A 13,066-nucleotide genomic window follows, 5' to 3' on the forward strand; every position below is an offset into this window, starting at 1 on the left:
ATAAACTTTCTTTTTCCTACTGTGTTATTGACTTGTTTATTGTGTTATTGGCTTGTTTATTGTTTACTCCATGTGTAACTCTGTGTTGTCTGTGTCACACTGCTTTGCTTTATCTTGGCCAGGTCGCAGTTGTAAATGAGAACTTGTTCTCAACTAGCCTACCTGGTTAAATAAAGGTGAAATAAAAAAATAGATTTTGTACCCAACGTTGTGATTCTCACCAAATAGATTGTCTTCTCACACTATTCAAACCCCACAATCAATAAACAGTTGATTAAGCTCTCTTAGACTATAGATCAAATATTGCAAACAAATAATATTAACTAAAAACTCCACACATTCATCATCTTCTCTCTTGTGGCACCAATGTGAGTGTTTAGGGAAAGGGAAACTGTCGCAGTAGTCTAGTGTGTGGTGCGGGAATAATGACAAACTAACCTGAGGAGCTTCGCGTTCACATTGCCCTAAAAAAATTGGAACCCGACCGCAGAATTCAAGCGAACTCTCAGTTCGTTTCGCTTTTGGGCCCCTTGAGGGGTCAGAGTTCCTTTGGAGTGTTCACACCGCACAGAAAATTAAGCGCACCGCACTGGGTTCACAAACATTCGCTGAAAGGGTCGGGACCAAGCGTGAAACATTAGGCTCCAAGAAGGTCCTCATTCATAAACAGTGCATGTGTGTATATACTTTGTAAATTCAATACTATTGGTGTAGGCCAGCCTATAATAATAGGTTGCTGGCCACTACTCATAAGGCCAATTGATAAATTATGACGATTTAAAATTGCAAGGCGATAATGGCCAAACAATTATAATCGAATAATCTGCTCACCTGAAACCTTCTTAGCTGAAATTATTCGCGTAATTATACCAATATCACACACCTGTGTTTATTGATTTAACATTTATTCTATCAGGGAGGCATACTGACACCCAGGTCTCTTTAACAGATGAGCCCTGTACAACTGTGGACTATTTTGTTTGGCGGAGGTAGGCATTTCTAGAGTTCTCTACTGGGTACATTTCCGGTATTCATGAATGCCCTCGCGAAGAAGCGCGGTTCTGCACCGGGAGAAGTGTAGCTAGCAGACAACTTTAAGCGCGATTGATACCTTATTTTGTGTTTATGCACTATACTCATATGGTTTTCTAATCGGTTGTGATCTACTTGAATAACGTTTTGCGAACTCGCTTTTTATTTCAACCTAACGCTAAAATAAAATAGCTAACGTTAGCTACTATGTCGGGAGGCGTCGTGCGAGGCCCTGCAGGAAACAACGATTGTCGTATTTACGTCGGAAATCTACCCCCTGATATTCGCACCAAAGATGTCGAGGACGTGTTTTACAAATATGGAGCTATTCGCGACATCGACTTGAAAAATCGAAGAGGAGGACCTCCCTTTGCCTTTATCGAATTTGAAGATCCCAGGTAGCTAAAGGCTAGCTTGTTAGCAACTTGTGCACTGCTCTAACGTTACTAGTTAGCCAGCTAACGTTACTATACTGTAACTTGAATATCTATGCTCATGCGACGTCGTTGTAAATCGACTTAGTTTGCAGATGTAACTAACGTTAACGTAACTAGCTATTTTCGTTTTAAGAATGTAACGTTAATTGGCTTGATAGCTAGTTTCTTCTCTTTCTGCAGTGGCACATTGTGAAGGTGTCTTTGTTTGTGGCTAGCCGACTAAACGCCACGAGTTATCGTAAACTGTTTAGTTTAGCCGGCTAATGAGGTACACCACAGGGTGCTGTGTGGTCGATTGTTTAACTAACATTTTCTATTATCACTTTTTCAGGGATGCCGACGATGCAGTGTACGGACGAGACGGCTATGACTACGACGGTTATCGGCTGCGAGTTGAATTCCCTCGGAGCGGCAGGGGTGGGGGGAGAGGCGGCTTTGGTGGTGGTGGGGGTGTTGGTGGGGCCCCTAGAGGCAGATACGGGCCGCCATCCAGACGCTCCGAGTACAGGGTCATTGTCTCAGGTGAGTTGGAGACTTACCATTGCTGAGGTCTCATTTTCAAGTGTACTGAAAGGGTCGCTACTGGTCAATGATGGCACAGAATCATTTGTCTGGAGTCTTAATTTCAACACGTTCTGTCCAATATCTCAAGATAGGGTTGTCATATTCTAATGACATTTTCAGGGCTGATGTAGAACAGAGTAGATTCAAATAAACTGATCTTATGCAAATGAGACAGTACTGAACACATCATTACAATAATTTAAGACTAATAGTTTTACGGTAGGGTCCTCATCTTCGTGCTTTGTGAAAAGCAGACTATGTAAATTAGCTACTTAATATGATAATTCCTATGTACGGAAGAAAATGACAGCATAGCATGTTAAACCCATTAATTTAAAGTACCAGTCTTATGTAACAATACCAAATGTAACATACTAATTTGAGTGTTCCAGATTTACGTCTAGTCAGGGCATTCTGGAACATAGGAGGTGAAGGAAAGACGTACCTTTACTTCCGTCCAAGGACGTCTGATGACCGTAAAACACCCTCAGGACTTTCCCATACTTGTTTGCAATACAATGTCACATCAATCTTACTCAGGTAGAATGAGGAATACTCCTCGCAAATATGAACACCAATTTTGCAGGTTTCATAAATTCTGTCCCACAGAATTGGACATTCTAAGCATGGTACTTACTTTAGATTTGGGCTCATATCATGTAAATATCACAACTTACAGTATTGTGATTTTTATTGTTTTAGACATGGTTCAAATCAAGTTTATTTTATATAGCCCTTCGTACATCAGCTAATATCTCGAAGTGCTGTACAGCAATGCAGGTGTAGAAGCACGGCGGCTAGGAAAAACTCCCTAGAAAGGCCAAAACCTAGGAAAAAACCTAGAGAGGAACCAGGCTGAGGGGTGGCCAGTCCTCTTCTGGCTGTGCCGGGTGGAGATTATAACAGAACATGGCCAAGATGTTCAAATGTTCATAAATGACCAGCATGGTCAAATAATAATCAGGAGTAAATGTCAGTTGGCTTTTCATAGCCGATCATTAAGAGTATCTCTACCGCTCCTGCGGTCTGTAGAGAGTTGAAAACAGCAGGTCTGGGACAGGTAGCACGTCCGGTGGACAGGTCAGGGTTCCATAGCCACAGGCAGAACAGTTGAAACTGGAACAGCGGCAAGGCCAGGTGGACTGGGGACAGCAAGGAGTCATCATGCCCGGTAGTCCTGACGTATGGTCCTAGGGCTCAGGTCCTCAGAGGGAGAAGGAGAGATCCGATGATACCCCCGGACAGGGCCAAACAGGAAGGATATAACCCCACCCACTTTGCCAAAGCACAGCCCCCACACCACTAGAGGGATATCTTCTGGTTAACTTCCACGTTCAGGTTTTCAAATGATTTATTAATTTTTGATGACCATTGACGTTTAGTGATTTACTTGATCACCTCTGTTTTTTGTAGAATTCTCGCATAGGTGATGCGACAAACAATGGACTCTAACACCCTTGTGTAATGTGGGTTGGGTTTATATTAGAGGTCAACAGATTATGATTTTAACACCGATTTATCGGAGGACCAAAAAAGCCGATACCGATTTAAATCGGTCAATTTTTATTTATATATATATTTGTAATAATGACAATTGCCACAATACTAAATGAAAGCTTAACTTAATATAATACAAAATCAATTTAGTTTCAAGTAAATAATGAAACATGTTCAATTTGGTTAAAATAATGCAAAAACAGTGTTGGAGAAGAAAGTAAAACAAGTCCAATACAGCAAATGAAGGATAAACATCTTGTTAATCTACCCATCGTGTCCGATTTTCAAAAAGGCTTTACAGCGAAAGCACAACATATGATTATGTTAGTTCAGAGCCAAGTCAAAAAAAAACACAGCCATTTTTCCAGCCAAAGATAGGAGTCACAAAAAGCAGAAATATAGATAAAATTAATCACTAACTAACCTTTGATCTTCAGAGGACACTCATAGGACATCATGTTACACAATACATGTATGTTTTGTTCGATAATGTGCATATTTATATCCAAAAATCTCAGTTTGCATTGGCGCGTTACGTGCAGTAATGTTTTGATTCCAGATGTTTTTGCAGATAGCCACAGAAATACTCATAATAAACATTGATAAAAAATACACGTAATATTCACAGAATTAAAGATAGACTTCTCCTTAATGCATCCGCTGTGTCAGATTTCAAAAAAAACTTTACGGAAAAAGCATAATGTGAGTACGGCGCTAAGAGCCCAATCCAGCCAAAGAAATAGTCGCCATGTTGGAGTCAACAGAAGTTACAAATAACATGATAAATATTCACTTTGATCTTCATCAGAATGCACTCCCAGGAATCCCAGTTCGACAAAATGACTGTTTTGTTCCATAAAGTCCATCATTTATGTCCAAATAGCCACTAGTTGTTAGCGTATTCTGCCCAGTAATCCATCTTCATGAGCACTGCGTCCAGACAAGAACTCAAAGTTCCGTTACAGGTCGTAGAAACATATCAAACGATGTATGGAATTAATCTTTAGGATGTTTTTAACATAAATCATCAATAATGTTCCAACCGGAGAATTCCATTGTCTGCGCAAAGCATTGGAACGAGAGCCAACTCTGTCGGGAGTGCACGTCACGAGCCTGAGACACTCTGCCAGACCCATGACTCATTCAGCTCCCATTCCCCCCTCCTTTATAGCAGAAGCCAGAAACAAGTTTCTAAAGACGGTTGACATCTAGTGGAAGCCTTAGGAAGTGCAACTTAACCCCATAGACACTGTATTCGGTAGGCCAAGCTTTGAAAAACTACAAACCTCAGATTTCCCACTTCCTGGTTGTATTTCTCAGGTTTTCACCTGCCATATGAGTTCTGTTATACTCAGACATCATTCAAACAGTTTTAGAAACTTCAGTGTTTTTTATCCAATATTACTAATAATATGCATATATTAGCATCTGGGACAGAGTAGCAGGCAGTTTAATCTGGTCACGCATTTCATGCAAAAGTGAAAATGCTGCCCCCTATCCCAAACAGGTTAAGAAGTTTTAGGTTGTAGTTATTATAGGGCTCTCTCTATCATTTGTATTTCATATACCTTTGACTATTGGATGTTCTTATAGGCACTATAGTATTGCCAGCCTAATCTTGGGAGTTGATAAGCTTGAAGTAATAAACGGCGCTGTGATTCAAGCATTGCGAAGAGCTTCTGGCGAATGCAGGAAAGTGCTGTTTGAATGAATGCTTACGATCCTGCTGCTGCCTACCACCTCTCAGACTGCTATGTCAAATCATAGACTTAATTATAATAAACACACAGAAATACGAGCCTCCGGTCATTAATATGGTCAAATCCGGAAACTATCATTTTGAAAACCAAATATTTATTATTTCAGTTAATTACGGAACTGTTCTGTATTTTATCCAACGGGTGGCAACCCTAAGTCTAAATATTGCTGTTACATTGCACAACCTTCAATGTTATGTAAAATTATGGCAAATTAATTACGGCCTTTGTTAGGAAGAAATGGTCTGAACACAGTTCGCAACGAGCCAGGCGGCCTAAACTGCTGCATATACCTTGACGCGAATGTGCTTTTGTTAAAACACCACCCGTTTGGCGACGTAAGCTGTGATTCGACGATAAATTAACAGGCACCGCATTGATTATATGCAACGCGGGACAAGCTAGTTTTAAACTAGTAATATCATCAACCATGTGTAGTTAACTAGTGATTATGTTTAGATGGATTGTTTTTTATAAGATAAGTTTAATGCAAGCTAGCTACTTATCTTGGCTCCTTGCTGCACTCGCGTAACAGGTGGTCAGCCTGCCACGCACTCTCCTTGTGGATTGCAATAGGTTACCGATTATGAACACTTGAAATCGGCCCTAATTAATCGGCATGGCGATTTAATCGATCAACCTCTAGTTGATATACATAATTTGTTGCACTGCATGCCACCACGTTGACCTACTGTACAAACGGTAACTTAACAGTCTTTAATATTTCAACAACACTGTGCTGGTGGTCTTCTGTATTTCACTAACAAATGGACTCCCTGTGTTAACATAGCAGGTGTAAAGTAATCGCCTGAAACTAGGTCCCCTACATACTGGGCTGCATTCAGTATGACCAGTTGAAAAACTGGGAGGGGTTGGGGAACGCTGTCAACATGGCCACTGCCCTTTATATACTCGTCATACCCAGCGACCGTAACTTAGTTCAAGAATGTATCAAACGTCGAAGTGAACTGAACGCACCTCGGGTCTTGGCGAGAAGGAAAATAAACTGTTGGGCAGACCTCTTCTGCACTGTTCAACCAATCCAGTAAATGTGGAGGAGGAGTTAAGATGGAGTATCGCTGGAACATCTGGTTTTTGGGTACTCGGCAGAGGCTACCCACTGATTGGCTAGTTTTTCGCCAGATGGAAGCGGTGGTCTTTTGGTCAACTAAATATTGATAGTTATTTCATATCCATGTCTTCTACATTAGTTCATTGTTTCTGGTGGGGTAGAACCAGCCTGGTTTAGTTATTCTCTGTGCCGATTCTGAATTATACTGCTATGCCACAGATCTATTGAGCAAGTTTGTACTATTGAGCAAAGTGTTGAAAGTTATCACTTTGAGTAAAACATATCTAATTTATATGCTCTTCTCTCCAAAGGGCTTCCTCAGAGTGGCAGCTGGCAGGACCTCAAGGATCACATGCGTGAGGCTGGGGATGTATGTTATGCTGACGTTTTCAGAGATGGAACTGGAGTTGTGGAGTTTGTGCGCAAAGAAGACATGACCTACGCCGTTCGAAAGCTGGATAACACCAAATTCCGATCACACGAGGTATGCTTTCAGGTTTGATTGGTTGTTCATGGATTTGATTGTAAGGATATGATTCTATTTTTGTTAAAGATAACTAAAGTGACTAATAACACTTGAATCTTTCCCCTCAACCTTTCCCCACTTTCAATCCAGTGACTACTTGTGCAGCCTTTCAAGAACTGAAGGCTTGTTTTGATGCAATGGAAGGAACCGTTTGAGGTGGAAATACTTTTCGTTTCAACGTCCAGTTCTTTTTGTGTGTGTCTACCAGGGAGAGACCGCTTACGTTCGCGTGAAAGTAGATGGTCCCCGCAGCCCGAGCTATGGAAGATCACGTTCCAGGAGCCGCAGTCGAAGCAGGAGCCGCAGCGCAGCCAGTCGCAGCCGCAGCAACTCTCGCGGTGGTGGTACCCGTGGTGGCAGAGGATCTCCTCGCTACTCTCCTCGCCATAGCCGCTCTCGCTCCCGTTCCTAAACTCTGTGTTGCCCTTTTGGTGGATCCCCTGTAAACAGTTCCCCTCTCCACTTGTTTTTACCCCCTTTTGAGTTTTTCCAGAAGTCAACTATAGATTTGAATTTTTGCATTGCATCTCCTGATGTCCTAGTGGAAGGTCTTGGTATGTAGGTGTATCCCCTCCTGTCACCTTTCCTCCCTCCCCTGACCCTCCCTACTTTAGTCCTTTTGTTTTGATCCCTTTCAATTCATTTTGATTTACCTATTGTCTGTCCTCAATTTTTGCAACACTTGAAACCCGGTTGTTCTTTTTAATGAGATCAATGTTTTTGTAAGTGTTGGAAAATTGAGATGTACTTTTTCATGGGATGTCGGGAGTCTCATTGCTAAACTGTTTTACCCTTGTGTCTTCCTTTAGACATCTGAAGATAAGGATTAAAGAGTGATTTGGAATAAAAGTTGTGGAGCACATTTCATTTGTTTGATCAGGATAGGACATCTTAGGAGGAGTCAGGTCGAGGCAATGGTATGGTTTAGTATTGATTATTTGCATCTATCGATAAAATGGTTGCTACAGGATGCATGATTCTCTTGAATGTGGCACAATTTTCTATCATATATATATATATACTTATTGTTTGGCAACCTTTTTTAAGCGCTGATAAACAGTGCATGTATTTGGTTTTGTGCCAGGACCAATGTCCTTAGGTGTACCTTTTCGACTTTAATGTTACATAAGAACCCTTTATCTTTTCTTCTATAGATGCTGGTTTAATTTGACAGGGGCTCTGGGCTTGTTTCAGCTCAAACATTGAGAAATATATATATATTTTAATTCAACTGAATTTGATGATTTTGGTGCTCAGACATTTTTTAAATTGATCATTAGTAGTGACATGTCATGAGTGCACAATATAAGAAGTGGGCTGGGCCCAAATCAGACATGATTCTAATGGTTTCCCTCTGATTTTTTCCTGGTATTTCAAGGTTTTGATTGGAGGAGTGGCTCAGTGGATCCCAATCCTTGGAGCCGGATCAGAGGAGCGTTTAGGAAAGGGATAGGCAAGGATGGATGCTTGGAGACGGATCAGAGGAGCGTTTAGGGAAGGGATAGGCAAGAATGGATGCTTGGAACGGGATCCATTTTCCAGGAATCAAATCAATTGAACTAATTAAGGAATCGTAGATGCAACTTTTTGAATGGCCCAGTTTATTTCAATTTTTGAGTGGTAAATATGCGCAGAGTCTTAAGGATTATTTACGTTTTTGGAGTAAGAGAAGGAAACTGAGGACCAGGAAGTTGGATCAAAGGATGCAAGGAGTCTGGTAATTAAGGCATTAAAATGTGGGATGGTTGGGGATTATATTTAGTATAGTTAGTCTGTCTTTATTACTTAAATTTACTTTACTCTTTCAGTTTAGCATTTTCAATAAAATCCTGAAAAAACATACCTGGTTTTTATTTTTATTTTGAATGATTGTTAAAGCTGATCTTCATGGTCCTATGATGTAATAAGATAAGATAAATGCTTATTTGTAGTCCTAATTGAAAACCCCAGTAAACCATCTACTCCAATGTATTACATTTTACACCATGGGGTGGTTTTCCGGACACAGATTAATTTTAGTCCTGGACTAAACTATTTCAAAGGAGATTCATAATTTACGTTTATGTTTTAGTCCAGGACTAGGCTTAATCAAGAAATGACTGAATATAAACTGAAATAAGTGATAACACAGCCTGTTAAGAGTTGTATGCGGTAGTGAGGAAATGTCATTCCAAGCAGATGTTTATATACATCTCACACAGACAATATAAAGTCCAGTAAAAACGGATTATATTTCTATTAAATTAATATAAGCCTATATAATCTCTCATACATTCATTGGTGTTGATATCAATAAACTAACACATCGAGCATAATTAAATACTCCGTACAGCCGAGTTTGCCAGGAGGCCTTCTCTACTTACCTCACCATGTATTGTTAACGATGCATTGTGGGATGAAATAAGATGCTGGCAGAGAGGAGCTGCTAGAAAATGCTCAAAACACAAGAAGAGGTGGCAGCTCAGCCAATGGCAGGGTAAATTGTGTAGGGCGGGGGAGGTATTTTACGAGGGCAGTTTCCCCACATATTTGCTTTGAGTAAATCTTATAAAATAATTTGTCGCAGCACGATCCAGCAAGTAAGCAACGCTTGATATCCACTAAGGGGAATTACCTGATTACGAAGGGGATAGTATCAGCATCTCCTAAATAAGGTGAGTGACAATGTTTGGTAGCCTGCACGCACTCACACTTGACTTGCATGGATGCTGGTGATTCAGGTTGTCTAATTGAAGCGAAGTTTCTCGTACAAGGTAGCCTACTTTCTATTGTGAATTTAAATCGAAAAAATTAACTAATGCGCAATCACTACCACCTGCAGGCTATTGGCACGAATCCGATCACCCTCGGACCTGTAAAATCATCCATAATTTAAAGGAATTATATGTAGAAATTAAACTAATAGTAAATGTATATTGACGTTTGAACTAGACTAGAATTGTGCATTTCAGTGGACAGATTCCTAATTGTATAAATGTAATGTCGCCATGTGGTTTTTAATTTTACCTGTATCGCGTTTCTTCCGTAACCTATTCGTATTGTACCTAACCAGCACAGGGTCGTAGTCACTCAACGTAATCTGGAGCCGAAATACAGACCAGCTATTCAGTACATTCGGAAACACTGATAGAACCGCGTTGATTGCAACATTGTATCATATATCTGCACTTGATTGGTTCATCCTTTGATTTTCATCGTAAACCGCACTGTACGGTGAAGACTGGGTAAGCCAATCATGGCTGCACGTGTTACCTGTGAATTCCGGCTTTATCACCTCACTAGACTTGTCATTTTGTATCTGTAATTACGTTAGTTTAGACTTTCTTTTTTTTTGTCCTTGTTTGCAGGCATGACTGACAGGAAGGCAGTAATCAAGAATGCTGACATGTCTGAGGACATGCAGCAGGATGCAGTGGACTGTGCTACCCAGGCCATGGAGAAGTATAATATAGAAAAGGACATTGCAGCCTACATAAAGAAGGTGAGATGTGAATACTGTAGTGTCAGCCCTTTGGCCTATGTATTCCAATTAGTGACGTCTTCCATGGTGCAAGCTGTTTAAATACGATGACCAGGCTGCAAGATGTGCATGCCATGAGGTCATTTTCTTCCTCATGCAGTCATTGATTACTAAAGCCCTGCTTTTAAATCCCTGTAGGAATTTGACAAGAAGTATAACCCTACATGGCATTGCATTGTTGGAAGGAACTTCGGCAGCTACGTCACTCATGAGACAAAGCATTTCATCTACTTCTACTTAGGGCAGGTGGCCATCCTCCTCTTCAAGTCTGGCTGAGTTCTCTTTGAGGCCTGGAGTGCCTCTCTTCCCAACCTGGACTGTAATGCACTGGTGGCTGATGTCACAACTTCCCATACACTTCAAATATTAAAATATAAACATACCATGATGATACACAACTGGCTGTGCACAACTGCATGGATTAAGATGTACCATATTTAATGTGTATATGTTACAGTAAAAAAATATGACTTTTCACTAGTTTCCATAAAATGCAACTGGAAGAGATTTTTGTTAATGCTACATTTTGTTATAATTAATTTGTAAATGCTTTAACAGTGGCCTTTGATTGTATAATAAAGGAAAGCTAGAGATTGTAGTTGTGCATCTGCTTTCCCCCAGAGCTGTTTTGTTTTCAGTGACTTTTGTGCTGTCATTTATAAATGTGTTTAGTTGCTCCAGACGTTGACGTACTACAGCAGTTTGTAATGCCTGTATATTGCCAGAGGTACAAGTGAGCCTAGCGCAGTGTGTTTGGACATGTCGTCCCAGATTTGCAACGGCTGTTATCTATCCCATTTTCCCACAATCTTAATTCATGAGCTGGAATGTCTCATCTGGCATTTTTCTATTGCTATTTGTATTCCAAGTCAGTAGAGTTCCAATGCTGACTTGTTTAGATGCTTGGAGGTTCCATTTGCAGAGGGTTGACACCATCGACACTTGAACCTATTCTGGCTGTGCAACAAAGGACTGAATGTTGGTGTTCAGGTCCTTTTGTAGACTTTCAAATTGTAAGAAAATATTAATCTTCAGTGGTTACTTTTTTTACTTTATTTGCTATGTTGGCTGTTTCTGTTTATAGTTTAATGCAAATTGCTGTATGATTTGCACAGACGTACCTCTTATTCTCAGTTCATGGGCACCTGAAATCAATTGCACTTCACTAAAGGGATATTCTGTCAGAGGCCCTAGATCTACTTTCCCAGAGTAAGATTAACTTGATACCATTTTTTTATGTCTGAAGTGTGAAGGAAGTTGGAGGTTGTTTCGTGAGCTAATGCTAACTAGCATTGTTGTAATGACTCGAAGTTGCTAGTAGATAGCGCAAGGACTGGAAGTCTATGGTTAACGGATCAAAGTTATAATTGACTCCTGGCAAGTAGCTAAAGGGCCTCATTACCAAAATGCTGAAGTGTCCCTTTTAAAGGTGTCCAGTAAACTTGGAAACTTTAATTTAGTCAATCTATAATCAAGTCAATGATTAAACATTTCATTGTATCCTGTTCACGTTCAATAGTTTTGTGATTACTTAACCATGTCTTTGACGATGCAGTAAAATGTGTAGTCATTGTTTCAAAACCATGGACAGTTACAGTGGGTGGAGCCCACCACACATTATTTGGGCAATTGGCCATTAATTTTCAGTAAGGTTGTTCCTGTTTGGAGGTGTAGCAATGTAGGAACAGATCCGGACAGATATTGGCTGGCAAATTGATTAACCTCGGAGGTAGCATGTTATATACAGTATGTGCTGCTTGGGATCTTTTTAGTACTCGAGTGCAAACACTACAAGGCAACCTGAGTGTAGTGTAGTTTATTTCAGCAACTGAGCAGTAATTTTGATTAGGGGAAATATTGATGCAACCAATTAGCAGTATGTTACCCTTACTAGTTCCGAAGACATTCGTTTTGCATAGAGGTCAATTGGAGGCGAGACTACAGAAGACAAAGTGAAGGACAAGTGACTGATAAATGATTTGTGGGGACAGACCGTGATCGGACCACAAATACTACCCTAGGCTTCACAGGGAAACGTACACTGACTGAATCAATGTTCTCGGTTTTTATAGTAGAATTATAGACACGCATGTGGTTATAAAAATGATGTGCTTTTTGATTCTCAGCGTGGTAACCATTCTCCACTCCAGTGGCACATCCTGTTCACTGCACCTCTGAATGTGTGGTCCGTTACCTGACAGCCAGGTGAGGGAAGCATTCAGTAAGGATCTGTCCTTCCACTGCTAATCTATCCAAGGCTTGAATGACAAAAGAGCTAGATGATGGATGAGATACAGTACATTGAAGTGGGTTGCACCAGACTCAATAGCCTGTGGTTGTACAGGTCTGGAATGCTTTGTACTTTAGATCAGGGTTTCCCAAACTCAGTCCTGGGGCCCACACCCACCTGGGTGCATGTTTTTGCCCCAGCACTACACAGCTGATTCAAATGAATAAATTGTAAATATTCAAGGAACAGTCCTGAACAGCAGACAGCCGATAGAGCTAGTTATTCGTCACGTTTTAAGCTCAGTCGAATCATAGTGCCATATGCAATATGCAGTACCAGTCAAAAGTTTGGACCCTCATTCAAGGGTTTTTCTTTATTTTTACTTTTTTTCTACATTGTAGAATAATAGTGAAGACATCAAAACTATGAAA

At 40.5% G+C, this 13,066-nt stretch overlaps 2 protein-coding genes across 2 annotated transcripts; both read left to right on the top strand.

Moving 5' to 3' along the window:
• Nucleotides 1-1,019: 1,019 nt before the first annotated feature.
• LOC120018192 (serine/arginine-rich splicing factor 1B) lies at nt 1,020-7,734 on the top strand. Its single transcript, XM_038961252.1, has 4 exons — nt 1,020-1,430; nt 1,801-1,991; nt 6,671-6,843; nt 7,094-7,734. The coding sequence occupies exons 1-4, from the start codon at nt 1,240-1,242 to the stop codon at nt 7,295-7,297; spliced, it is 759 nt and encodes a 252-aa protein (XP_038817180.1). The 5' UTR covers nt 1,020-1,239; the 3' UTR covers nt 7,298-7,734.
• A 2,500-nt stretch (nt 7,735-10,234) lies between these two features.
• Nucleotides 10,235-10,736, top strand: LOC120018798 (dynein light chain 2, cytoplasmic). Its single transcript, XM_038962010.1, has 2 exons — nt 10,235-10,366; nt 10,544-10,736. Exons 1-2 carry the CDS (start codon nt 10,235-10,237, stop codon nt 10,679-10,681), a joined length of 270 nt encoding a protein of 89 aa, XP_038817938.1. The 3' UTR covers nt 10,682-10,736.
• Nucleotides 10,737-13,066: the final 2,330 nt, after the last annotated feature.

This window comes from Salvelinus namaycush, chromosome 23 (assembly GCF_016432855.1).
Source record: "Salvelinus namaycush isolate Seneca chromosome 23, SaNama_1.0, whole genome shotgun sequence".
In the NCBI taxonomy this organism is placed as follows: Eukaryota; Metazoa; Chordata; class Actinopteri; order Salmoniformes; family Salmonidae; genus Salvelinus; species Salvelinus namaycush.

Excerpts from the sequence above, each read along its gene's own strand:
- LOC120018798 (XM_038962010.1), top strand. The coding sequence starts at position 10,235 with ATGACTGACAGGAAGGCAGTAATCAAGAATGCTGACATGTCTGAGGAC. Across the intron at positions 10,367-10,543 it reads TTGCAGCCTACATAAAGAAG|GAATTTGACAAGAAGTATAA; the intron begins GTGAGATGTGAA and ends AAATCCCTGTAG.
- LOC120018192 (XM_038961252.1), top strand. The coding sequence starts at position 1,240 with ATGTCGGGAGGCGTCGTGCGAGGCCCTGCAGGAAACAACGATTGTCGT. Across the intron at positions 1,431-1,800 it reads ATCGAATTTGAAGATCCCAG|GGATGCCGACGATGCAGTGT; the intron begins GTAGCTAAAGGC and ends TCACTTTTTCAG. Across the intron at positions 6,844-7,093 it reads CCAAATTCCGATCACACGAG|GGAGAGACCGCTTACGTTCG; the intron begins GTATGCTTTCAG and ends TGTGTCTACCAG.